General features: G+C 52.8%; 1 protein-coding gene and 1 long non-coding RNA gene across 4 annotated transcripts; one reads left to right on the top strand and one right to left on the bottom strand.

Annotated features, from left to right (window-relative positions):
• The first annotated feature begins 921 nt into the window (after nucleotides 1-921).
• Nucleotides 922-9,999, top strand: LOC127465212 (uncharacterized). Of its 3 annotated transcripts, XM_051775708.1 has the most exons (10): nucleotides 922-1,352; nucleotides 1,954-2,085; nucleotides 2,624-2,784; nucleotides 3,056-3,185; nucleotides 4,602-4,818; nucleotides 6,348-6,479; nucleotides 7,017-7,128; nucleotides 7,830-7,911; nucleotides 9,072-9,176; nucleotides 9,301-9,468. In XM_051775708.1, exons 2-10 carry the CDS (start codon nucleotides 2,041-2,043, stop codon nucleotides 9,346-9,348), a joined length of 1,032 nt encoding a protein of 343 aa, XP_051631668.1. In that variant the 5' UTR covers nucleotides 922-1,352; nucleotides 1,954-2,040; the 3' UTR covers nucleotides 9,349-9,468. The 3 variants fall into 3 exon arrangements, 2 of the variants coding, with proteins under 2 accessions (XP_051631668.1, XP_051631669.1); XM_051775709.1 differs by lacking the exons at nucleotides 7,830-7,911; nucleotides 9,072-9,176; nucleotides 9,301-9,468 and adding an exon at nucleotides 7,451-7,503 and having other exon boundaries at nucleotides 7,004-7,177; XR_007901937.1 differs by lacking the exons at nucleotides 7,017-7,128; nucleotides 7,830-7,911; nucleotides 9,072-9,176; nucleotides 9,301-9,468 and adding an exon at nucleotides 9,869-9,999 and having other exon boundaries at nucleotides 6,348-6,733.
• Nucleotides 7,418-10,931, bottom strand: LOC127465213 (uncharacterized). Its single transcript, XR_007901938.1, has 3 exons — nucleotides 10,810-10,931; nucleotides 7,834-8,008; nucleotides 7,418-7,502 (listed from the first exon to the last, which is right to left on the bottom strand). It is a non-coding gene; the product is annotated as an uncharacterized LOC127465213 (long non-coding RNA).
• Between the last annotated feature and the right edge of the window lie 13,835 nt (nucleotides 10,932-24,766).

The raw sequence follows: 24,766 nt of genomic DNA, 5'->3' as shown, positions 1-24,766 counted from the left end.
AAGGTGTGTGGGTGCCTGTGTGTGACAGCCGTGGGTGTGCAGGAACGGGGTTCTGGTGCCATTGGAGCTGCCGGGGAGCCAAAAGGGGCTCAGTTGTCTGAAAAAGGCAAAAAGTCTCAGCCTCGATTGACACCTGTACCAAAGGAGATGCAAATTTTCCCTTTCTCATCTGCAGACTTTGCCAAGTTCCCCAGGAAAGGAAGCTTTAGATTCCTCCCCAGTTTTATGCTAAAGGCTTCCTTCCTCCTGTCTCAGCACCCTTTCTGCTGTTGGGAGAGCACAAGGCAGATAGAGAGGATCTCCAGGCGTCTGCAGGCACAAGGGACTCGTACAACTGCGATTTTCCGCCAGCCCCCCTGAGAGGAACTTTCAGGATACTCTTGAGTAATGTGCCAGTTCTCCTGCTGGAGCTTTTTTATGGAATATTTGAACACAAAGAGTAAAACTAAAGTCAGGTTTGTTCTGGAGTATGTTACACTTGTGCAAAGCTCCTTCTCTCTGTATGTTTTTTGTTCTCAAAGCACATTCTTGGGTTCCTGGGCACTTCCTATTAAATGATTCCCTGAAAATAATTTTGTATTGAAAGGGGAAAGGAGCTGTCTGTGGGAGGTCAGATGTCCCTGGAAAAGCTTTGTGTTTTTTCGCTCAGTAAGCTCTTAAAATATCTCAGAGTGTGCAGGAATGCCTGGCTTCTAAAAGTCGCCAGCTGAGTCTTAGAGGTTCCTTTGAAGAGCTGATTTCAGGCAGCAGAATTGCCCCCCAGGAGGGACTCTGTGCCTGCTCTCCCGTGGCTCCAAGGGATCTCTGGCCCTTCACGCCGGCACCGAGATTTTCTCGGGAAGGGCCTCAGATCCCCGGACCAGTCTGGGACACAGGCAAGATCCCCCTGCAGTTTAGGACCAAATTGGCCCCTGGAGGGACAGTGCTGTTGGTGCTCCCCGGGTTGGGGCACCCCGAGGACTCCAGCGCGCACCGAAAGGATTATTCGGGGAGATCCTCGGGGTGCCCGGCCCTGGGGAGCTCAAAGCAAGGTCCCTGCCATGGATTCAGGCATTGCTGAGAGTATCCCAGGGGTCCCTGTCCCTGCTAGACAGGGAGCTCTCTAATGGGCTGTAATTGGGTTCTAAAAGTGGTGCTCCAAGTGCCAAAGAAGTGTGGGATTGGGATTAAGAAATGAGCAGTGAGGGTGCAATTGGCTGTTTTCTCTGGAATGTGACTGTGAGAGCTGCAGGAGTGCCAGGTGTGTGTTCCAGTCCCCAGCATTTGGTTTGCACATGTCCTGCTCAGACACAGGTCCAACTTGCTCAGTCCTTAACACAAGAGAGGGAGAATTATGGACTGGCACTGTTAAGGTGATTGGTGTGAGAGGGGTCAAACTGGGAAAACATTGGGGAATTCCTCAGTTTGTCTGTTGGCCAAACTCACCCAAACCTCTGCTAGGAAGAGATGGACTGGAAAAGTTGAGGCAGAAATGCAATTGAAAACTGGGTCTATTGACACTGTAATTGCTGAAACTAAATGTGTCCAAGCAGCAGCTCTTGTTGTGCAGGGAATAACTCCTGTCAGCAGCAAGGCCCCCACTGAAGTGGCAGCTGCAGTTGTTCCTGTGGTGTGGGCCAGTGGAACTGCAGGAGAGCGGAAGAGGGCAGAACCTGTAGGTATTACCCCTGATGTGGGATCTCTATGGGTAAGGCCAAGCCAGTATCCTTTAAAATCAGAATGCCAGACTGGATTGGTTGCAGGAACAGCTGAATTTGCTCCTCCTGGTTTGCTTGTAGAAGGTGAATGCCAGAACTTGCCAAGAAAAGCAATGGCCAAGGGGATTGATTAGTGCAGGACCTGAGAGAACCCCCTGAAATGACAACCTGGAGTAGTTTGCAACATTAGATTGCAAAGATGACCTTTGCTGCATTTCCTTGAGCAAGGAAAGCCAAGAAAGCTTTGCTTTTGCAGGAGAAAATGGGGCAAGCGGGCAGGAAGAAGAGAAGCCCCCTGACTCCTCCCTGAGCCCCAGACAGCCCATGAACTGCCTTGCTGGGAATGGTGGGACGGGCTGGACTCTGCATTGCTCCCTCGGGATGTGTGGTAAGACTGTTATGGCAACTTTTCAGAACAGCCTGTAAGAATTTGCTGCCTTGGCTAGATGGTGCAAGGGCAGAAGCAGCTGAAGCCTTCCCTGAGGAGAGCTCTGGGTCTGCCAGACCTCTCAGAACTGTTGGAAGCATCTTTGGTGGGGAGGGCAAACAAAGGCCAAGGTGTGCAGTGACCCCCTGAGAAGGGACTTTGTGTTAATGGCATCCCTGCAAGTGAACTTTGTGGGCTGTTCCCCCTGTAGGGCAGGTGATAGTCCCAGCTACAGGGATGGGAGGTATACTTAAAAAAGAGCCACAAAAGCTGGAAATCCTCCTGGAGGCTCTTGGCAAAGAGAGTTTCCTGTGAGTTCCCCCTGACAGAAGGACAGTGATAGCTTTTGAGTGCTGGTAGATCCTTTGAATAGGTAGCCTTGAGTGTGTCCTTGTTGCCCCAGTAGGCCTTATCAAAGTCCCCATCTTCCAGGAGATCTACATATTGAAGTTTCAAATGCTCTCCCGAACCCTTTGTTGGCTTGAGGCTCTCCCCTCAGGAACTGCAGGAACTCCTGGTGCCGCCTGGGCCGATGGATTGGACGCCCCAGCCCCTCCGTTCCTGCCCAGCCACTGGGGCCGTGTCCAGTGGTGGCACTGCCAGCCCTGCAGGTGAAGTGGGAAGGGCCTTTGCAGGTCTTGTGGGTCACATTTATAGCAGGTAAAGTTGCAGAAAAAGGACCTGGGGTCTGTTATTCTTGAGTTCAGAAAGCTCCTTTTGATTGGTGGGCAGAACAAAGTGGATCCTTCAGAGTTCCCATCCGTGTTTGTGTCTCAGCCTGTGTTAGGATTCAGGGCTGTAGCTGTTGTTGTCACTGAGGAGTCAAACTCTGCTTTAAGTAAGGAGACACTGGCCTGATGGCTGAGTGTTAACAAAAAGGGGGAATGCTGTCTAAGTTTTGAGATGTAACAAGAGCTAATCCTTTTTGCAGTGGGATGGAGCCTGGAAAGTGCACAGAGCTGAGCCCAGGGATTGAAAGGGACCAAGCAAGGGAGGTGAAGAAAGAAGGAAGAAGGGAAGTGAGGCAGCAGGCAAGCAGCACCAAGTTGCTGTGTAAGCAGGTGAGTTGTGTTGAGGTTCCTCAGGCAGGCACTGAGGACTTGGAGGGCTCCAGCCAGAGCAGACCTGGGAAGGCCCTCGGTGAAGCCCCTTGGAAACCTTCTAAGGGTGGGTGTGTATGGTGATAAGTGTTGGGAAATGTCCTGAATGTGGAACAGGAATGCAGGGAAGGAAAATGAGCCCTCCTGTAATGCTGACCCCTCCCATCAGCTGCAGTGAGACACCTGTGTGTGCCCTTTGGGAGCGGATTGCCAGGGCACCTGGTGGGCTGGAATGATTCAAGAGCATAGCAATCAAAGATTACCTGGCTTCTAAAGCTCACCACTTGAGTCTCAGAGGTTCTTGTAAGAAATTTTAGGTAACACCTGAAGTTTTGTGCGTACTTCTGAGTTCAGTTGGAAAGAGATTGACCAGGGAACAGGAATGTTTCTCGTTCCAGGAAGTTGCACTTGATGAACTTCCCATCTGAGCTGATGCCCTTGGCAGGAGAAGTGCTCAGCAAGGAGGCTCTTTGCTCCTAGGCAGGAAGAAAGGCCAGTGCCCTTCCTCCCCAAGGCCCAGCCCAGCAGGGCTGGCAGGAGCTGCTGGTGTGGCTGCTCTTTGGGTTCTCAGCTGTGCCCGTGGGGTGGTGACATCGTGTTCCTGCCTGTGCTCCAGGGCAGCCAAAACCCCAGCCCAGCCCCTGGGCCTTTTTGGGAGCCTGAGCTATTGCAGCACTGGGGATGGGGGTTCGGGGTTTTTTTCCCTAAAAGCAGAACCGTGGGGGGATCTCTTCTGTCACAGTTGTTGGTTTTTTGATATCTTAATTAATTACACCTTTGGAAGAAAACCTTGTGTAACTTAGCAACTGACTTGCACTGGTTACACTGAAAGTGCCAAGGAGTTGTAGTGTCCACTGGATTGTTTGTATTGAAGCAGTTTGGTGTTTACAGAGGGATAATAACTCCTGTCAGCAGCAAGGTCCCCACTGAAGTGGCAGCTGCAGTTGTTCCTGTGGTGTGGGCCAGTTGAATTCCAAGAAAATGGACAAGGACAGAACCTGTAAGAATTACCCCTAAGCCAGAGTCTGTACTGGTAAGGCAAACCCAGTATCCTTTAAAATTAGGAAGCCAAGCTGGATTGGTTCTAGTAACAGCTAAATTTGCTGATGATGGTTTCATAGTAGAATGTGAATACAAGGACCTGTGGAGAAAGGAAATGGGAAAGATGATTGATTGCTGGGGCAGGGGCTGGCAGACAGTGGCACTGGATGTTTGGCTGTGTTTGGGAATGAGCAGCTTGACCTCCCCAGGGTTGTCTGTGCTGGGGTGGGTTTGGGTCCTGTGTGGCCACCGGTCTGTGCAGCAGCTGGAGCCTGGGCAGGTTTGGGGGCTGTGGTGTGCCAGGCTGCTGAGTGTGTTGTCCCTGTTTCCTTGGAGTGTCCCAGTGTCCCTGCTTGGCTGTTTGTTGCCCTGCAGGCAGAAGAGCCCAGGCCTGAGATGGCTGAGTGTTGGTGTGACCCACAGTGGGTGTCCCTGCCCTCGGGACAGTCCCCAGAGCTGCCTTTGGCATCCCCTGCTGAAGGGTGGGAGCTGCCCAGAGCCAGCAGCATCCAGCTGGAGGATCCAGGAGGATGCAGCTCCTGTTGTCTGGGAGGTAAGAGGTGGGGTGCAGGAGCTGGCAGGGGTGTTTTGCAGGCAGAGGGAGGGCAGGAGCAGGAGAATTGCAGGTGCAGCAGCTGGGTCAGTGCTGGATGGAGTCAGGCTGGGAAAGGGCCCTGAGTGTCAGGGCAGGGGAGAGCCCAGGGGGGCCCTGGGAGCCCTGGGGCTGTGAACAAGTGCAGTGGGCAAAGGAAGGGGCACTGGAGAGCTGGGCAAACAGCTGGAGCAGTTGCAAGGGGAACCAGGAGACTGGAATGCAGGAGCAGCAGCTCCCTGTGTGTGTGTGTAGAACCAGCTGTACTGCAGCCCCCAGTGGGGTGGGAAATGAACCTCAGGAGGCTGGGAACGAGTCCCACACACTGGTTAAAGTGGGATGGACTCTTCCCAATGTCTGAAAAGCTTTTCTTCAGTGTTGCTTTATCAGTTGAAAAGTGAAGTGATTGTCGAGGTGTTGGCACTTCTTCTCCCGTGTCTTTGGTGAGGTGTTGACTCAGTACCTTTCCTGGAGCTGCTGTTGGATGAAGAGGTGCCCCCAATTTACCTGTAAGGTCCTGGTTGTCTTCCCTGCTTCTCCCAGCTTGTCCAGGAGATGGAATTCCAGTGCTACAGAACAGCTGGGTCGTGGTGCTCCCAAAAGGAGCCTTTTGTGCCTTCAGGGCAGGTTCTGGTGCCCCTGGAGCTGCTGGGAGAAGCGGAGGGTTGGCAGGGAGAGGCTTGGAATGATGTTGCTGTGGCACAGAAGAAATGAGCAGTGATGGTACAATTGGCTATTTTCTCTGGAATACAATTACAAGAGCTCCAGGAGTGCCAGGTGTGTGTTCCAGTCCCCAGTATTTGGTTTGCACATGTCCTGCTCAGACACAGGTCCGACTTCCTCAGTCCTTAACCCAAGAGAGGGAGAATTATGGACTGGCACTGTTAAGGTGATTGGTGTGACAGGGGTCAAACTGGAAAAACACTGAGTGGTTCCTCAGTTTGTCTCTTTGCCAAACTCACCCAAACCTCTGCTAGGAAGAGATGGACTGGAAAACTTGAGGCAGAAATGAAATGGAAAACAGGGGCTATTGAAACTGTAATTGCTGGAACTAAATGTGTCCAAGCAGCAGCTCTTGTTGTGCAGGGAATAACTCCTGTCAGCAGCAAGGCCCCCACTGAAGTGGCAGCTGCAGTTGTTCCTGTGGTGTGGGCCAGTGGAGCTGCAGGAGAGTGGAAGAGGGCAGAACCTGTAGGTATTACCCCTGATGTGGGATCTCTATGGGTAAGGCCAAGCCAGTATCCTTTAAAATCAGAGTGCCAGATTGGATTGGTTGCAGGAACAGCTGAATTTGCTCCTCCTGGTTTGCTTGTAGAAGGTGAATGCCAGAACTTGCCAAGAAAAGCAATGGCCAAGGGGATTGATTAGTGCAGGACCTGAGAGAACCCCCTGAAATGACAACCTGGAGTACTTTCCAGTATTGGATTTAAAAGAGGGCCTTTGCTGCATCTCCTTGATCAAAGAAAGCCAAGAAAGCTTTGCTTTTGCAGGAGAAAATCTGGAAATCGGGAAGGAAGAAGAGAAGCCCCCTGACTCCTCCCTGAGCCCCAGACAGCCCATGAACTGCCTTGCTGGGAATGGTGGGACGGGCTGGACTCTGGATTGCTCCCTCGGGATGTGTGGTAAGACTGTTATGGCAACTTTTCCAACTGCCTGTAAGAATTTGCTGCCTTGGCTCGATGGTGCAAGGGCCGAAGCAGCTGAAGCCTTCCCTGAGGAGAGCTCTGGGTCTGCCAGACCTCTCAAAACTGTTGGAAGCATCTTTGGTGGGGAGGGCAAACAAAGGCCAAGGTGTGCAGTGACCCCCTGAGAAGGGACTTTGTGTTAATGGCATCCCTGCAAGTGAACTTTGTGGGCTGTTCCCCCTGTAGGGCAGGTGATAGTCCCAGCTACAGGGATGGGAGGTATACTTAAAAAAGAGCCACGAAAGCTGGAAATGCTCCTGGAGGCTCTTGGCAAAGAGAGTTTCCTGTGAGTTCCCCCTGACAGAAGGACAGTGATAGCTTTTGAGTGCTGGTAGATCCTTTGAATAGGTAGCCTTGAGTGTGTCCTTGTTGCACCAGTAGGCCTTATCAAAGTCCCCATCTTCCAGGAGATCTACATATTGAAGTTTCAAATGCTCTCCCTAACCCTTTGTTGGCTTGAGGCTCTCCCCTCAGGAACTGCAGGAACTCCTGGTGCCGCCTGGGCCGATGGATTGGACGCCCCAGCCCCTCCGTTCCTGCCCAGCCACTGGGGCCGTGTCCAGTGGTGGCACTGCCAGCCCTGCAGGTGAAGTGGGAAGGGCCTTTCCAGGTCTTGTGGGTCACATTTATAGCAGGTAAAGTTGCAGAAAAAGGACCTGGGGTCTGTTATTCCTGAGTTAGGAAAGCTCCTTTTGGTTGGTGAGCAGAACAAAGTGGATCCTTCAGAGTTCCCATCCGTGTTTGTGTCTCAGCCTGTGTTAGGATTCAGGGCTGTAGCTGTTGTTGTCACTGAGGAAGTCAAACTCTGCTTTAAATCATAAGACACTGGTCTAATGGCCAAGTGTCAGGAAAAAAGTGGGAATGATATGGGAGTGTTGAGATGTAACAAGAGCTAATCCTTTTTGCAGTGGGATGTAGCCTGGAAACTGCACAGAGCTGAGCCAAGGGATTTAAAGGGACCTGTAAGGAATTGGCTATAGAACATGACTTGCCTAGGCCCTGAGAAAATCTGTGATAGGGAAGCTACAGTGTCTTAGTGCCTGCTAGTTGGTTGGTAAACAGGCTGTTGTGATTAGCAAAACAAAGGCAACTGAGAGCCACCTGTGTCAACATAAGAAAGGACTAAGAGGGGGAATCAACATTTAAGCCAGAGCCAATAATGAGCTTAGCTTTTGCAATATGTATGAGCTAATTATAAAGCATATATTAAGCTGTTAGCAATGATCAATAAACGAAGGTTGCTGATTCTCATATTAAATGTGTCACTTTCTTCCCTCATCGTGACAGGGACCAACCAAGGGAGGTGGAGAAAGAAGGAAGAAGGGAAGTGAGGCAGCAGCCAAGCAGCACCAAGTGCCTGTGTAAGCAGGTGAGTTATCTTGAAATTCCTAAGGCAGGCACTGAGGACTTTGAGGGCTCCAGACAGAGCAGAGCTGCGAAGGCCCTCGGTGAAGCCCCTTGGAAACCTTCTAATGGTAGGTGTGTCTGGTAGTAAGTATTGGAAAATGCCCTGAATGTGGAACAGGAATGTAGAGAGCAAAAATGAATCCTCCTGTAATGCTGCCATATCAGCTGCAGTGGAGATAGCTCTGTGTGCCCTTTGGGAGCTGATTGCCAGGGCACCTGGCGGGGTGGAATGATTCAAGAGCATAGGAATGAAAGGTTGCCTGGCTTCTAAACCTCTCCAACTGAGTCAGAGGCTTCTTTGAAGAGCTGATTTCAGGCAGCAGAATTGCCCCCCAGGAGGGACTCTGTGCCTGCTCTCCCGTGGCTCCAAGGGATCTCTGGCCCTTCACGCCGGCACCGAGATTTTCTCGGGAAGGGCCTCAGATCTCCGGACCAGTCTGGGACACAGGCAAGATCCCCCTGCATTTTGGGACCAAATTGGCCCCTGGAGGGACAGTGCTGTTGGTGCCCCCCGGGTTGGGGCACCCCGAGGACTCCAGCGCGCACCGAAAGGATTATTCGGGGAGATCCTCGGGGTGCCCGGCCCTGGGGAGCTCAAAGCAAGGTCCCTGCCATGGATTCAGGCATTGCTGAGAGTATCCCAGGGGTCCCTGTCCCTGCTAGACAGGGAGCTCTCTAATGGGCTGTAATTGGGTTCTAAAAGTGGTGCTCCAACTGCAAAGGAAGTGTGGGATTGGGATTAAGAAATGAGCAGTGATGGTCCAATTGGCTGTTTTCTCTTGAATGTAATGGTAAGAGCTGCAGGAGTGCCAGGTGTGTGTTCCAGTCCCCAGCATTTGGTTTGCACATGTCCTGCTCAGACACAGGTCCAAGTTCCTCAGTCCTTAACCCAATCGAGGGAGAGTTAAGGGCTGGCAGTGTTAAGGTGACTGGTGTGACAGGGGTTAAACTGGGAAAACATTGGGGAATTCCTAAGTTTGTCTGTTTGCCAAACTCGCCCAAACCTGTGCTAGGAAGAGATTGAGTAGAAAAGTTGAGGCAGAAATGAAATTAAAAACTGGGGATATTGAAACTGTAATTGCTGAAACTAAATGTGTCAAAGCAGCAGCTCTTGTTGTGCAGGGAATAACTCCTGTCAGCAGCAAGGTCCCGACTGAAGTGGCAGCTGCAGTTGTTCCTGTGGTGTGGGCCAGTGGAGTTCCAGGAGAGTGGAAGAGGGCAGAACCTGTAGGTATTACCCCTGATGTGGGATCTATATGGGTAAAGCAAACCCAGTGTCCTTCAAAATCAGAATTCCTGCTTGGATTGGTTGCAGTAACAGCTAAATTGGCTCATCCTGGTTTGCTTGTAGGACGTGAATGCAAGAACCTGCCAAGGAACCAATGGCCAAGATGATTGATGAGTGCAGGACCTGAGAGAACCACCTGGAATGACAATCTCAAGGAGTTTCCTGTATTGGATTTAAAACATGGCCTTTGCAGCATCTCCTTGAGCAAGGAAAGCCAAGAAACCTTTGCCTTTGGAAGGAGAAAATCTGGAAAGGGGAAAGGAAGAAGAGAAGCCACCTGACTTCTCCCTGAGCCCCAGACAGCCCATGAACTGCCTTCCTGGGAATGGTAGGATGGGGTGGACTCTGGATTGCTCCCTCTGGATGTGTGGGAAGACTGTTATACCAGCTTTTAAGAACAGCCTGTAAGCATTTGCTGCCTTGGCTAGATGGTGCAAGGGTAGCCTTTAAGCAGCTAAAGCATTCCCTGAGGAGAGCTCTGGATCTGCCAGATCTCTCAGAACTGTTGGAAGCATCTTTTTTGGGGAGGGCAAACAAAGGACAAGGTGTGCAGTGACCCCCCCGACAAGGGACTTTGAGTTAATGGCATCCCTGCAAGTGAACTTTGTGGGCTGTTCCCCCTGTAGGGCAGGTGATAGTCCCCACTACAGTGATGGGAAAAATAGCTAAAAGAGAGCCCCAAAAGCTGGAAATCCTCCTGGAGGCTCTTGGCCAACAGAGTTTCCTGAGTTGCCCCTGAAAGAAGGATAGTGACAGCTTTTGAGTGCTGGTAAATCCTTTTAATAGATAGCCTTGAGTGTGTCCTTGTTGCACCAGTAGACCTTGTCCAAGTCCCCATATTCCAGGAGATATACCTATTAAAGTTTAAAATGATCTCCATAATCCTTTGTTGGCTTGAGGCTCTCCCCTCAGGAACTGCAGGAACTCCTGGTGCCGCCTGGGCCGATGGATTGGACGCCCCAGCCCCTCCGTTCCTGCCCAGCCACTGGGGCCGTGTCCAGTGGTGGCACTGCCAGCCCTGCAGGTGAAGTGGGAAGGGCCTTTGCAGGTCTTGTGGGTCACACCTATAGCAACTAAAGTTGCAGAAAAAGGACCTGGGGTCTGTTATTCCTGAATTTGGAAAGCTCCTTTTGATTGGTGAGCAGAACAAAGTGGATCCTTCAGAGTTCCCATCCGTGTTTGTGTCTCAGCCTGTGTTAGGATTCAGGGCTGTAGCTGTTGTTGTCACTGAGGAGTCAAACTCTGCTTTAAATCATGAGACACTGGCCTAATGGCCAAGTGTCAGGAAAAAAGTGGGAATGATATGTGAGTGTTGAGATGTAACAAGAGCTAATCCTTTTTGCAGTGGGATGGAGCCTGGAAACTGCACAGAGCTGAGCCAAGGGATTTAAAGGCACTAACCAAGGGAGGTGAAGAAAGAAGGAAGAAGGGAAGTGAGGCAGCAGCCAAGCAGCACCAAGTTCCTTTGTAAGCAGGTGAGTTGTGTTGAGGTTCCTCAGGCAGGCACTGAGGGCTTTGAAGGCTCCAGACAGAGCAGACCTGGGAAGGCCCTCGGTGAAGCCCCTTGGAAACCTTCTAAGGGTGGGTGTGTATGGTAGTAAGTGTTGGAAAATGTCCTGAACGTGGAACAGGAATGCAGGGAAGGAAAATGAATCCTCCTGTAATGCTGACCCCTCCCATCAGCTGCAGTGGAGACACCTGTGTGTGCCCTTTGGGAGCGGATTGCCAGGGCACCTGGAGGGCTGGGATCATGGCAGGGTGTTGTAAGCAAGGAATGCCTGGCTTCTAAACCTCACCAGCTGAATCTTAGAGGCTTCTTTGAAGAGCTGATTTCAGGCAGCAGAATTGCCCCCCAGGAGGGACTCTGTGCCTGCTCTCCCGTGGCTCCAAGGGATCTCTGGCCCTTCACGCCGGCACCGAGATTTTCTCGGGAAGGGCCTCAGATCCCCGGACCAGTCTGGGACACAGGCAAGATCCCCCTGCATTTTGGGACCAAATTGGCCCCTGGAGGGACAGTGCTGTTGGTGCCCCCCGGGTTGGGGCACCCCGAGGACTCCAGCGCGCACCGAAAGGATTATTCGGGGAGATCCTCGGGGTGCCCGGCCCTGGGGAGCTCAAAGCAAGGTCCCTGCCATGGATTCAGGCATTGCTGAGAGTATCCCAGGGGTCCCTGTCCCTGCTAGACAGGGAGCTCTCTAATGGGCTGTAATTGGGTTCTAAAAGTGGTGCTCCAACTGCAAAAGAAGTGTGGGATTGGGATTAAGAAATGAGCAGTGAGGGTGCAATTGGCTGTTTTCTCTGGAATGTGACTGTGAGAGCTGCAGGAGTGCCAGGTGTGTGTTCCAGTCCCCAGCATTTGGTTTGCACATGTCCTGGTCAGACACAGGTCCAACTTCCTCAGTCCTTAACCCAGTCGAGGGAGAATTAAGGACTGGCAGTGTTAAGGTGATTGGTGTGACAGGGGTTAAACTGGGAAAAACAAACTGGGGAATTCCGCAGTTTCCCTATTTGCCAAACTCAGCCAAACCTGTGCTAGGAAGAGATGGATTGGAGTCTCTGATCTCCTGAGTAGTTCTTCTGCATGATCTGGGAGCCTCTGGAATTAGACTGGCCTGGGCAGACAGGGAGCAGTTTGTCCTGTGGAGCTGGGCTGGGTTTGTTGAGGATGCCTTGGGAGGCAGGGCTGGGGAGGCTCCTGTGTTGGCTGTAGTGGTGGAAGGTTGTAGCAGCAGGGCTGGAGCCTTCGCCCTCCTGCTCCCCCCGTGAGCCCCGACGGGCCCGTGCCCTTGGCAATGGAGGGCCCCCATTGCTGAGTCAGCGGTTCCGGGGGCCAGGAGGGATGGGATCAGGATGCCGAGCTCCGCCCAGGGCCAGGGCTGCCAGTGTTCAACCATGGAGGGAACTGAAAGCACAGTGAGATGGAGGCCAAGCTGCAGCACAGGGATGGGTGAGAAAAGACCCTGGTCCTCAGGTGGAGCTTTGAATTCCCTGGAAAAATGGATCCTGTCAGATGGATCAGGCCCTTGTGGGTGCTGGAGCAGAGGCCTCTGTCATTTATGGTCACCCTGAAAGGTTGCAAGGACAGCAAGTTCTGACTGCAGGATGAGGTGGCAAACAAAGTGAAGTGGTCCAGAGAAAAGCTGAGGCTAAAATTGGTCCTGTGCCAGAGCAGCCTCGTGCAGTGCTTGTTGCTGTCCCTGAGTGTCCCATTGCAGTGGACATTTCCAAGGGTGCCTTGTGCTGGGGAGCACTGGGGCAGTTCCCTTTCCCTGGGCAGGGCAGGTAGGGCACGTTTCCCCCCTCGAGGGTGGCTCCACAGTCCCCCCCTGTGCCCTGGGAGCGTGGCAGAACACCTGGACCCACTGTCCTTGCCAGAGAGGGCACAAGGGATGGTTGGATGGGTGAGGGACTGGTTCAGGGAGTACAAGCACCATTACAATGAGTAGGGCAGCCCATGGAAAGGAAGGGGGGGAGTTAATCCAGACAAAATCCAAGCACCTGCCCAACCTGTGATATTTTTAGGAACTCAGTGGTGCTGTGCTCCCCAGGAAGTATTGCCCAGGACTAGGCAGGAGACTTCAGGCTCTGTCACCCCCAGAGCAAGGTGGCAGCCCAGCAGTTTATTGGTTGGTTTGGCTTTTGGTGACAACAAGATTGGGACCAATCCTTGGCCTGGGCCATGAAGTCCCAGGACAGATCTGTGAGTTTGAGTGGGAAATGAGCAGCAGGGAGGGTTGGAACCAGCTCAGGGAGCAATTCAACAGGCTCTGGACCTGTGGCCAATATGAGCCAGAGAGGGGGAACTAAAGGATCCTGCCAGTGGTAATGGTGTCAGTTGTAGCCTCTGGCAGAAGTAGGGTAGGAAGGAGTGCCTTTAGGATTTGGGAATAGGAAGTTACTGGAAGCCAGCCCAAGGTAGCCCCCGTTGGAGAAGTGGCTCTGAGTATGTTCTTGGGCTTTAGTGGCAACTCAACAAATGATAAGAGGGCCTGAAATCCCCAGAAGGCCGTGAGTACAAAGCTCCTCCAGGGTGCACAGGCCAGGCCCTGCTCAGGAAGGCAGCACCATGGACTGGAGATGGTGGATCCAAGCCAGAGCCAGAGCAGGGGGCGGGGCAGGAGCGAGGCCTCCGGAGGGAGTTGCCACCGGCCCTGTGGTTGAAGCAACAAGTGTAGATCCCCTGGACAGTGAGCACAAATCACTGGGAAATGGGGAGAAGCCCCAGAGCAAGTGCTGGGAGCAGAGGGGGAGCATGCATGGCTCACTGCTGGGTCAGCCCCATCTGTCAGTGGGAAGCACTTTGGGAAAGCAGGAGCTTATAACCCGTGCCAGAGGGAGTTTGAAGTCACGAAGGGGGGAGGCAAAAGTAGTCCATGTGCTGAGTGAGACACTGTACCTGTGGGAACGAAACAGGAAGAACTAGGGCAGTGTCAGGTTTGTAGGGATTTGGGGTCAGTTGGCAGTGGTTTGGCTACTTGGCTCCCAAGTGACACCATCACGGGATTAGTGATTAAATGCAGACAAGGAAAATGGGAATATGTTTGTGTGAATAAATGTTAGTGGAGGGAATGATATTGCCATGTTGTAGCTTGATATCTTACAGAAACTGTGGATCCTGGCCATCCTCAGAGCCCTTGTGGTCCCTCTGGGCGATGCTGCTGGCCCGGGCAGTGCCCTGGAAAAGGTGCCTGGGTGGGGTGACTTGGTTTGATTTGGATGGAGATGGAAAAGCAGCTCCCAAACAGGCCCCCAGGCCAAGGTGACCCGGGAAGCAAGTGGCCCTTGCCCAGGGGTCAGTCTCCCTTTGTGCCCGGGGCACTCTCTGGCAGGGCCGGGGGCTGTCGGGCTCATTGTGGGGGCGGCTGTTGGTGCCCTCAGTGGGATTGGATGGATGTGATTCCAGGGGCTGGGAGCACTGTGGCCATGCAGGGCTGGAGTTTCCCTTATGGTGCTGGCTCCGGGGGGTCTCCCTGGCATCGTTGTCCCCCTGGGTGAGCGGTGCCAGTCCCAGCCACAGTGTCACAGCAGCAGGGCCGTGCCCTGGGCTCTGCCTGCTGGGCTGTTCTGGGTCAGTGCTGCCAAAAGAGCAAAGGGATCAGCTTGGGCAGGGGATGGCACAGTTGGGCATCATCCTCCCGAGGAGAATATTGGTCCAACTGTTGGGTACCTGCTGCCTGTGTCCTGCAGCCCAACATCATCAGGATAACAGAATTCCTTTCCCCACTCTGATTCCAGTGCTCCCATCTTGGCCCAGGCAGCGAGGCTGGGGGGACACGGGGCTGGGAGGAACAGGAGCTGGTATTGGATTTGTAGGCAGTGGAGACATGGAATTGTTTGTAACCAATGGCAAAGAGCTGGGCCAGGTGTATCCCGAGTGCTGAATTTAGGAGCACAAGGGATGCCCACTGTATTTACCCCCCCTTTCACTCCAGAATGTGATGGGGAGTTTGGGCAGCTCTCTAATGGTTCCCCAAGATGTAATTGTTGTGCACAGGGGAACACCAGTAACTTAGGAACTGGGCTGAGTGCACATGACATGGTGTGTATATTGTACTACAAAGAAAGGAGGCACAGAAGGACTTAATGAGTACCAGTGAACTGCTCTGGAGGGCTGTATTCACATCCTGGACTGCAAAAATTAACTGGATTTTGTCTCCTGAATTGCTGCAGTGCACCAACTGATATCGTGCTGGAAAAATAACCCACTTCAATGTAAGTAAACCAGGGGTTTCTTTGGATGTAAACACAAATTTCAAATTTGCAGGGCAATAATAAGACTTGATCACCAAATGCAAACAGTAACTATAGGGGTCAACTAGTGACCTTTGGGCATCAGGTAGAACAAGTCTCTGCTCACCACTGGTGGGACATATTTACAGGATTCTCACCATCTGCTACAAAGCTTTTGAACACTTTAATCCATCCACTGATTAAATCAGTAATTATACTGATTTTATGAACAAAATGGAGTTGTTGTCTCTGGGATCAATTATAAGAAGTTGTTTCTCTCGTGTCTCTGCCCTGCCCAGGGATCAAAGGACCGAAGGAAAGGATGAGAAGTTGGCTGAGAATTGAGCCCCGGGGCTGCTGGCCCTGAGGAGCAGGGTAAGGGCTGGGTGTGCTCAGGGGCCCTGGCTAAAGGCTGCAGGTGCAGTGGGTGTGTGCTGGGCCAAGGCAGCCAAGGTGTGTGCAGCTGTTCCGTGCCCTCCAGCCTTGGCCCCGCCGGGGCGCCTGCCCAGCGCTCCAGGGGTGGCCAACGGGGAGCTCACGGAACCTGCCCGTGCCCACGGCCCCACAGTGCCAGGCCTGGCCTAAAGCCGGCTTTGTTGGGCACAGCCTGGCCAGCGGGACCCCCTTGGAGCCGCCCCGCAGCCTCCCCTGGGTTGGAGGCACCCGCAGGAATTGTCCCGGGGCCGGAGCCTGCGGGATCGGCTGCCCCGGGGCTGCCGTGTGGGCTGGGGGGGAGCGGGAGGGGGCCGGGGGGGGGCATTTCTGCTGAGCCACAGTTCTGCCTTGCTCATTGCCTTTTGTATCCCCTAAATCTGTAGCCCGTGTGCTGGACTGTGTTTAGGCTGTTCCTGTTATTCCATGACTGGGGAGGAGTTGTTTTCTGGAGTGCCCTGTCTGTCAGCAAAACACCAGGCCCAAAGGATCCTGGCAAGTGCAGCCCTGGAAGAGTCAGGAATACTCAAAAATGCACCAGTTCTCAGGAAGTACAACTTTGTAAAACATTGATGAAGCTGAAATTCCGCAGCCTTGAGCTGTTGGCTCCCAAATAATAGTGGAGGGAGAGGCAGAAAATGCCACTGCTGCTGGGGCTGAACTGTCTGCAGTGACTGGGCAGGACTTGGCCCTGATGCCTGAGTGCATCTTTAGGATAGATCCCAACTGTCAGCCCTGGCTCCATCCCTTGAGAAGATGGTGCTCCTGCATGCCCAGCTGCTGTGCTGGTGGTCCTGGGGGCACCCCTTGCCCTGGCCTGCTGTGAAGGTGTTTGTGTTGCAGCTCAATAAAGTCCCTTTCAGTGGTGACTGTGTCATTTTGGTGTCAGTTCCTCTCCCCTGCTCCAGTGGCTGCATCACTGGCTTGTGCCTAAAGGAACTCTTCCCCTGCAGCAGTTCCCTGCTGCTCTCAGACAGGGTGGAGCTGAGGCCTCTGAGCCAAGGGAAAAAGGATCCATCCAAGGCAGGCCCGTGCTCACCTCCTGCCTCCCTCCAGCCTCCCGTGTTTCCAGTTCCCCTCCCTGCTGGACACACAGCCTGTTCCCAAACAACCCCTGGTCCTGTTCTCTCTCCGTGTCTCCCCTCACAACTCCCCTCCTCTAATCTAATCTCCAGCTGCCCAGGCCCCTGTTTTTGAGGGGCATTCCCGGGCTGCTGCCACCCCGTTCTTTATAAATGAGGTGCCAAGAGCCCCAAGTGCAGAGAGGTCTGCAGGGAATCAGTGCCAAGAGCTGCCCGTGCCTGCCTGTGTTCCTGCAGTTCTCCTTCCTGTTCTCCCTGGGCTGGAGAGACCTGCCTGCCCTGTGTTTATTGGAGCAGAGGGATGGGATTACATTTGTCCAGAAGGTTTGTTCACAGACATGTTTTCTGACAGGCAGTGCCATTTTCCTTTTGCCTTTCCCAAGTTTTTCCAAGTGCTGCCCAGCACGGGGATCCGTGTGCTGGGACAGTGATTGGCAGCAGGAAGGGGAGCCTTGGCCTCACCTGCCCAGCTCAGGTGGGTGGCACAGAATTGGGGTGGGCTGGCAAGGCATGAACACATTTCTGAGTTCTGGAGTGCCTTGAATCCTTTCCCTGTCAGGTTTCTCTCCCTCATTTCCTGGGCTCCATCGTCCCAGGTGTCTCTGTCCAAAGTCCAATGGCAGAGGATTGACTGACTCCCAAGGGGGGTTTGGAATGAAAAGGGTTCTGTTCAAATGGGGCAAGGAATGCAGTAAGAAAGATGAGCCTCCTTTTAGTGCCTGAAACAGGTAGGAATAAAAATGCTGGAAAAGGCCACGTTTCATTTGTTGTCCCCCCTGGATTTTTCATGGCTAAAACTCTAGTGAGCAACTGAACAGAAGGGTGAAGGGCAGGAGCCTTTGACTTGCCCAGTGCCCTTAATTGCCTTGTTCTCCTCTCTTCCAGGCCAGGCCAAAGCCCTGATCCAGCCCAGCTCTGCCAAGTGCCCTGGGCTGGGAGCAGCCAAAGGCAAGAGGCTGCAGCCCCGCCGGCCGGGCTGGGGGCTCCTGGTGCTGCCCGTGGGGTGGGGTAAGTCACAGGGACACCTTTCTCTCCTCCTGGTGTTGGCATTTGCTCCCTGGGCACTGGATGTGTAAGGAAGGAGGGAGCAGCAGGGAAGGGCAGTATTTCCAAACTGTCTGAATGTTGCCCCCAGGTCTGGGATGGAGCAGCCAGGGGGGTGGTTGGGTTTGGCCTGGGCCGGTCAGGATCAGCCAGAAAGGACCCACCAGACCCTGAACCCTCACTGGACACGTCCAGCCCCTCAAGTCATTAATTTTCAGTAGAGGACAAAGTATTGGTACTTGCTTCTGATCTGTGGAGAATTTCCTTTGGAATGATCAACCAGAGAGTGTATCAGTGCAAAGCATCTCTTTGGGTCTTTTGTTTGTTTGTTTGTAATTTCCTCTCTGGCTTCAATGAGTTTGGTGTGCTCCTGTTAAGGAAGCAGCCTGTTTTTACCTTGAAATTTGGGGTGGTTTGGTTTGTTTAGGGTTTTTCCCCCACTGACTCGGGCCTTCCATGCATAGTCCGTGTTGTCCCGCAGGACTGCTTTGGTTCTGGGTCAGAGAGAGAGAAGGGAAGTGGCTTTTCCTCACCTGGAATGTTTCCAAGCAGAAGTGGGGTGTTGTCCTGCCCCTCCCCAAAGCACTGCAGGCACCTGGGAGTAGCTCAGGGCTGGCCCAGTTCTCTGAGACAGACCCATGGGGGAGAGGTTTAAGTATTAATCACATCTCTGGTGTGACTTGGTTGTAAGGATTGGGTCCTACGGTCCCAGGGTGTTAAGGAAAACAAGGAACTTCTGTTCTTCCTGGCAAACCTTCTGCTATTGCATGTGCAGTGTTTGGGTTCTGTTGTCTGAGTTCCTGTCCAGGATCTTTCTAAGAGAACCTGTTAGAAATTTAGAGGTAGGATTAGAATTTGGGTCTGTTGCCTACCCAACTGCCTCCAAGTCCTGATGGACTGGAGTGATGAGTGCTCTCAGCACAGGTTATTTCTTCACATTGTGTGGCTTTCCCTCAGCTGTGGGTGAGGAATTGTGCAAGCAAGGCCTGTGTGCCCGTGGGTGTCTCCCGTGGGTGTCCCTGTGGCAGGGCTGGGACAAGGACTCGTGCAGGGACCCAGCTGGCACTGGAGCTGCTGCCACTCTGAGCCACTGCCAAGGGCTGGGGCGAGACCATCTGGGAGGCTGTTCCCGGGATTCCATTGGAGCTGGATCTCCCTCCAGCTGCAGCAGCCAGGGGAGGGTTCTTCCTTGTCCAGCCCAGTGGCTTCTGCTCAGGCTGGCCCAGAGTGGGGCTGGGGCAGGTTCTCCAGGGAACTGGAGCCAGCCCTGAAGGGGCCCTGGAGAGCAGGAGCTGCAGGGACTGAGGTTTGCAAAGCTGGGCTGAAGTTTGTCAAAGCAGCAGAACATTCTCATTCCTGGGGGTTTGTGGGGTCCCTGTTGGTGCCCAGGAGAACTGGGTCAGACTGGCTTTGTGGTCCGAGAGCTGCCCCCCTAAATGTGGCAGGCTGTGTGTGCTGGCAATGAAGTGCTAGCCCAGAGGCTGATGGTTTCTGTCTCCAGGGATGCCCAGGACGCTGCTAATCCCCAGGGATCTGCTCTGGGTCCAGGCTGTCCGTGCTGGAGGGCCCTGGTGGCTGCAGTCCCTGAGCCCGCAGAGACAGAGAGAGCCCCGGCCCGAGTGGCCTTTGGCCCCTTGTCCTGAATTTGGGGTGAGCCTGGGAGCGTGTGGAGGGTGAGAATGAGGGCTGTGCTTCCAATGCATCATCCCTGGGAAGATCCTGTTGTTCCAGAGCGCTGGGGACAGTTTGGGCTTGGCAGCTTCAGAGCTGGGTTGGAGCAGCCCCTGAAAAGAATCGGGAGAGTGGAGCTTTGTCCCAGTGGTGCTTTCACGCCCCACTGGACAGTCTGGGCTTTGTGTTTGAGGTTGTCCTGTATTTGCTCTGCAGAAAATGTGCCCTTCCCAATTCAGCCCAGCAGATCCCGAGGGCTCTGACAGGAATATTTGTTCTTTCCTTCCCTTTGGGATAACTTCATCTCCAAACTGCCAGGAGCAATTCCTTAATTTCTGCTGGAGAAAACCAAGTGTCAGAGGCAGTTTGCCAAGGAGGCCAGAAGTGTCTTTGGAGCAGAGAGAATGAACATTTTGGGATAAACTAAGGCAGTCATCAGGGGACAGGTAAAACTTGAGAAACTCCCCAGGGTGGAGAATGAATATTTGGAGGTCAAAAGGAGGTAGTCAGTGGTGAGCAGGTGGGGAAAGTTTTGAGAGTGAACTTGAGGTGGTCTGTAGGGTAGAGCAGGAACATATTTAGGTATACATGAGGTGATCAGCTGTGGAGAGGTAGGGAAATTTTGGGGGTCCCACTTGATCAAATGTGCAGGGCAGAGAATGAATATTTGGAGGTCCAAAAGAGGTAATCAGGAGTGTGCAGTAGGGAAGACTCTGGGGAGAGAATGACTGTTTTTTGTTCAAAAAGAGGTAATCAGGAGTGGGCTGGAAGGGGAAAGTTTGGAGGTTAAAACGGAGGTTCATTCTCTGCAGGGCAGGGAATGAACACACTGAGGTAACCTGAGGTAGTGAGTGGTGACAGACACAGACAATTGTGGGTGTTAAAGTTCAGGTGATCTGCTGGGGAGAGAAGGAATGTGTTGAGGTGAACTGAGGGTCTCTGCAGTGGCCAAGCAGGGAAATGTTGGGCTGATCCCTGAGTTGCTCCTGTGTGGGGGGCTGGAGCGAGGCCGAGCCCTGGCCCTGATTTGCCAGCCATGGGCAGGGGGCTCTGTGCCAGCCGGGGGAGCAGCGGGGCCCCCGTGGCAGAGAGGGCAGGGGAGGCTGCCCCGGGGGGAGCGGGGGGGCCTTTCCTGGGCCGCCTCCAGCCCCCCTGGATCCCCGGGGCTGCGCTGCCACCCAAGGCTGTTTGGGGCAGAGAGTGCTGCCAGCTCCGTGTGCCTGTCCCCAGCCTGGCACTGCCCACAGGGACACACGGGGCACTGACCATTAGAGGGAACAAAACCACTGCCTGCCAGAGGGTTTGTCCTGGGCCATCAGGCCTCGGGCAGGAATTGCACTGGGCAACTCCATCAGCTGCTCTTCCCCCACAAAGCCCCATCCCCTGGGCATTAATGACGTGCCCTGTGCCCACCGCTCACTGTCCACCCAACTGAAACCAGAGCAAGGCTTGCTTTGCTGTGAACAACTTAAAGGAACTTGAAAACAAAATAAATCGCTTTCTTCTTCTTTTTTTTTCTTTTAGATGCTGGAATTGCCTCTCTGGATGTGTGCTGAGCTCTGGCTGCAGGGGACTGTCAGGCCTTGGTGGCTGTGAGTTCGTGTTCTTCTCCCTGGGAAACTGGAAAGAGTTATTCATTAGATTGCAGAAATGTTTTCTGAAACCTGTCCCCTTCTTTGTGCCTTTTGCTGACAGATCTTCTCTTTCTGCCTTTGCATGTACAGCTGTTCCCTGATGTCCATTCACTGGCCTGAACTCCTTGCAGCTCCCAGCTGGGGAAACCTGGGAGAACATGGCAGGGACAGAGGTGACATTTGTAGCTGCAAACTTGGGGTAATTTTGAGGGGACCCAGCAACTGTTTGTGTAGGAAAAGGTGAGGTGCTGCAGAGGGGAGGGAGGTGGCATTTTGGAGGGGTCCCACTGAGGGGGGAGTGGAGAGCCTGGGGCTGGAGTGTGAGTTCTTAAAGAGGGAAGAAGGGAAGGATGCTTGGGAGGGAAACACTCAGGGAATGTGTAGGGATGGAAGGGAAATTTGGGGCGTCAGGAAGAGAAAATGGGTGATGTAGAGGAAGGGAAATGTTAAGGGTAAGAGTTGATCTTATCTGTAGAGGACAGAATGACCATTTGGAGGTAAAGTGAGGCAGTCAGTGGTGGGCAGGTAGGGAAATTTCTGTTGGTAAAATCAGAGATGATGTGGAGCAGAGAGGATGCACATCATGATGGACACTGAAGCAGTCAACAGAGGGCAGGAAAGGAAACCTTTGGGGGTAAAACTTGAGGGAATGTCCAGGGCAGAGAATGAATATTTTGAAGGATAAATGAATACTCAGTGGTGGAGAGTTGGGGAGTGTTTTGGGGTAAACTTGGGTTAGTCCACAGGGTAGAGAATGAACATGTATTTGTACAGAGGAGCTGATTACATGTGGGTAGGTAAGGAGAATTTTGGGAGTAAAATCTGGGCAATCTGTAGCAGAGTGAATGAATATCTTGGTGTGAAGTGAGACAGTCAGTGGTGGGCAGGTAGGGAAGATTTCTGTTTGTAAAATTTGAGGTCACATGGAGCAGAGAATTTACATCCTGAGGTAAACTGGGGTAATCAGTTGTGGACTCGTAGGGAAAATTGGGGGGGAAATATCTGAGGTAATCTGCATGGTAGAGAATGAATATTGAGAGATGAACGTGAGGTACTCAGTGGAGGACTTGTAGGGAAAATTGTGGTGGTCAAATCTGTGGGGGTTAAAAAGGAGGTTGATTCTCTCCAGGGCAGGGAATGAACACATTGAGGTAACCTGAGGTGATGAGTGGTGAGAGACACAGAAAACTGTGGGTGTTAAAGTTCAGGTGATCTGCTGGGAAGAGAAGGAACCTGTTGAGGTAAAGATGAGGCACTCGGTGGCAGACAGGTCTGGAGAGGTTTGAGATAAGCCTGAGGTGTGTGTGGGGTGCAGAATGACCCTCTGTAGGTACAAACGTGCTGGTCAGACATGGACAGGTAAGGCAGATGTTGGGAGTAAAATGTGGGGCAATCTGTCCCAGAGAGAATGAATCTTTTGGGGTAAGGTGAGGCAGTCAGTAGTGGGCAGGGAGGGAAATCTTTGTTTGTCAAAGCTGAGGTAATGTGCAGCAGAGAGAATGCACCTCCTGGGGTAAACTGGGGTAATCAGTAGTGGACAGGTAAGGAGGTTTTGGGGGAAACTTTGAGGTAATCTCTGTGGCAGAGGACAAATCTTTGGAGGTAAAAATGAGGTAATAAGTAGTTTGCAGGCAGGGAAAACTGTGAGGATAAGTCTGGATGTCACCTAGGGGAGAAAATGAGCCTTTTGAGGTCCAGTAGGCAGTCAGTAGTGGGCAGTAGTGTTTGTAAAATCAGTGGACACGTGGAGGAGAGAGAATGCACCTCCTGGGGTAAACTGGGGTAAACCTTGCAGATCTCCAGGGAAAATGTGGGGGGTAAAACTTGTGAGAATCTGCAGGGTAGAGGGTGAATCTTCTGAGGTGAAAATGAGTTCCTGGGTGTTGGACAGGTGGGGAAAGTGTTGAGAGTGAACTGGAGGTGGTCTGCTGGGTGGAGAATGAACATCTTGATGTAGAAGTGAGTTGCTGAGATGTGGAGGGGTGGGGAAAATGCAGTGGGTCCAGTGTGAGGTCACCTGTAGCAGAGAGGATGTACCTCCTGATGGACACTGAGGCAGTCAGCAGTGGGCAGGATGGGGGGAAACCTTTGGGGGTAAAACTTGAGGAAACGTCCAGGGCAGAGACTGAATATTTTGAAGGATAAATGAGGTACTCAGTGGTGGACAGTTGGGAAGTGTTTTAGGGTAAACTTGGGGTAGCCCAGAGAGTAGGGAATGAACATGTATTTGTACAAATGAGCTGATTACATGTGGGTAGGTAAGGAGAATTTTGGGAGTAAAATCTGTAGCAGAGAGAATGAATAACTTGGAGTAAAGTGAGGCAGTCAGTGTTGGGCAGGTAGGGAAAAATTCTGTTTGTAAAATTTGAGGTCACGTGGAGGAGAGAATGTACATCCTGAGGTAAACTGGGGTAATCAGTTGTGGACTTGTAGGGAAAATTACAGGGGTAAAGCTTGAGGTAATGTCCAGGACAGAGAACGAATATTTTGAGTTAAAACTCTGGGGCTTTTGAATGAGGTTACCTCTGTACGCTCCTAAACATTCACTGGTCAGATGATGTGACCAATCCATCTGTTCTAGAACAAGCAGCAGTCCCAAGCATTGAGGCCATGTTGCTGAGAACACAGCTGCACTGGGCAGGACACGTCTCCAGGATGAAGGACCAACCACCCCCTCCCTAAGATCCTGCTCTGTGGTGAACTTGCCACCGGCTGCCACAAGAGAGGAGCCCCGAAGAGAAGACACAAGGTCTCCCTGAAACAACATCTCAGCCTTGGCCATATTGATCATCATAACTGGTCTGCTCTGGCCTCCAGTCGGGAGGTCTGGAGACACAGCATCTCTGACGCTGCTGATGCCTTTGAGAACGCAGCAGGATCACCCTGAGGAGAAAAGACACCGCAGAAAGAACCGTGTCTTGCAGAATATACCACCTAAGGAGTCTCTCTGCTGTGCCTTTTGCAACCGGTCGTGCCTGTCTAATATTGGCCTTTTTAGCCACCAGCACGCTTGTGACAAAGGTGGGTAGAGCCCTTCCCAAATCTTCGTTCGGGAAGCCTGGCCATGATCTCCAGGGGACAGAAAGGACATCAGGAGGTCAACTGAGGGAATCAGTGGTGGCCAGGTGGGGACATTTAGGGCAGAAATCTTTGAGGTCATCTCCAGGGTCCAGAATGAATCCTGAGAGGTGCAGAGGAGGCAACCAGGAGTGGACACTCCAGCAGGCCCAGAGAGAATTCTGGGGGTAAAATGTGTGGCAGTGTCTGGCAGAGAGAATGAACCTTTTGGGATCAACTAAGGCAGTCATCAGTGGACAGGTAACACTTGAGAACCTCTCCAGGGTGGAGAATAAATATTTGGAGGTCCAAAAGAGGTAATCAGGAGTGTGCAGTAGGGAAGACTCTGGGGGTTAAAAAGAAGGTAATCTCTAGGGAAGAGAATGACTCTTTTGTGTTCAAGAAGAGGTAATCAGGAGTGGGCTGGAAGGGGAAAGTTTAGGGGTTAAAAAGGAGGTTGATTCTCTCCAGGGCAGGGAATGAACACACTGAGGTAACCTGAGGTGATGAGTGGTGAGAGACAGAGAAAACTGTGGGTGTTAAAGTTCAGGTGATCTGCTGGGAAGAGAAGGAACCTGTTGAGGTGAACTGAGGGTCTCTGCAGTGGCCAAGCAGGGAAATGTTGGGCTGAGTCCTGAGTTGCTCCTGTGTGGGTGGCTGCAGCGAGGCCGAGCCCTGGCCCTGATTTGCCAGCCATGGGCAGGGGGCTCTGTGCCAGCCGGGGGAGCAGCGGGGCCCCCGTGGCAGAGAGGGCAGGGGGGCTGTGGAGCTGCCCCGGGGGGAGCGGGGGGGCCTTTCCTGGGCCGCCTCCAGCCCCCTGGATCCCCGGGGCTGCGCTGCCACCCAAGGCTGTTTGGGGCAGAGAGTGCTGCCAGCTCT

The sequence above is a fragment of the Manacus candei genome, unplaced genomic scaffold (genome assembly GCF_025592945.1).
Source record: "Manacus candei isolate 608988 ecotype Guabito, Panama unplaced genomic scaffold, ASM2559294v1 h1tg000339l, whole genome shotgun sequence".
Classification (NCBI taxonomy): Eukaryota; Metazoa; Chordata; class Aves; order Passeriformes; family Pipridae; genus Manacus; species Manacus candei.
Note: the sequence above shows the minus strand (reverse complement) of the source record. Positions and strands in the feature narration are given on the sequence as shown.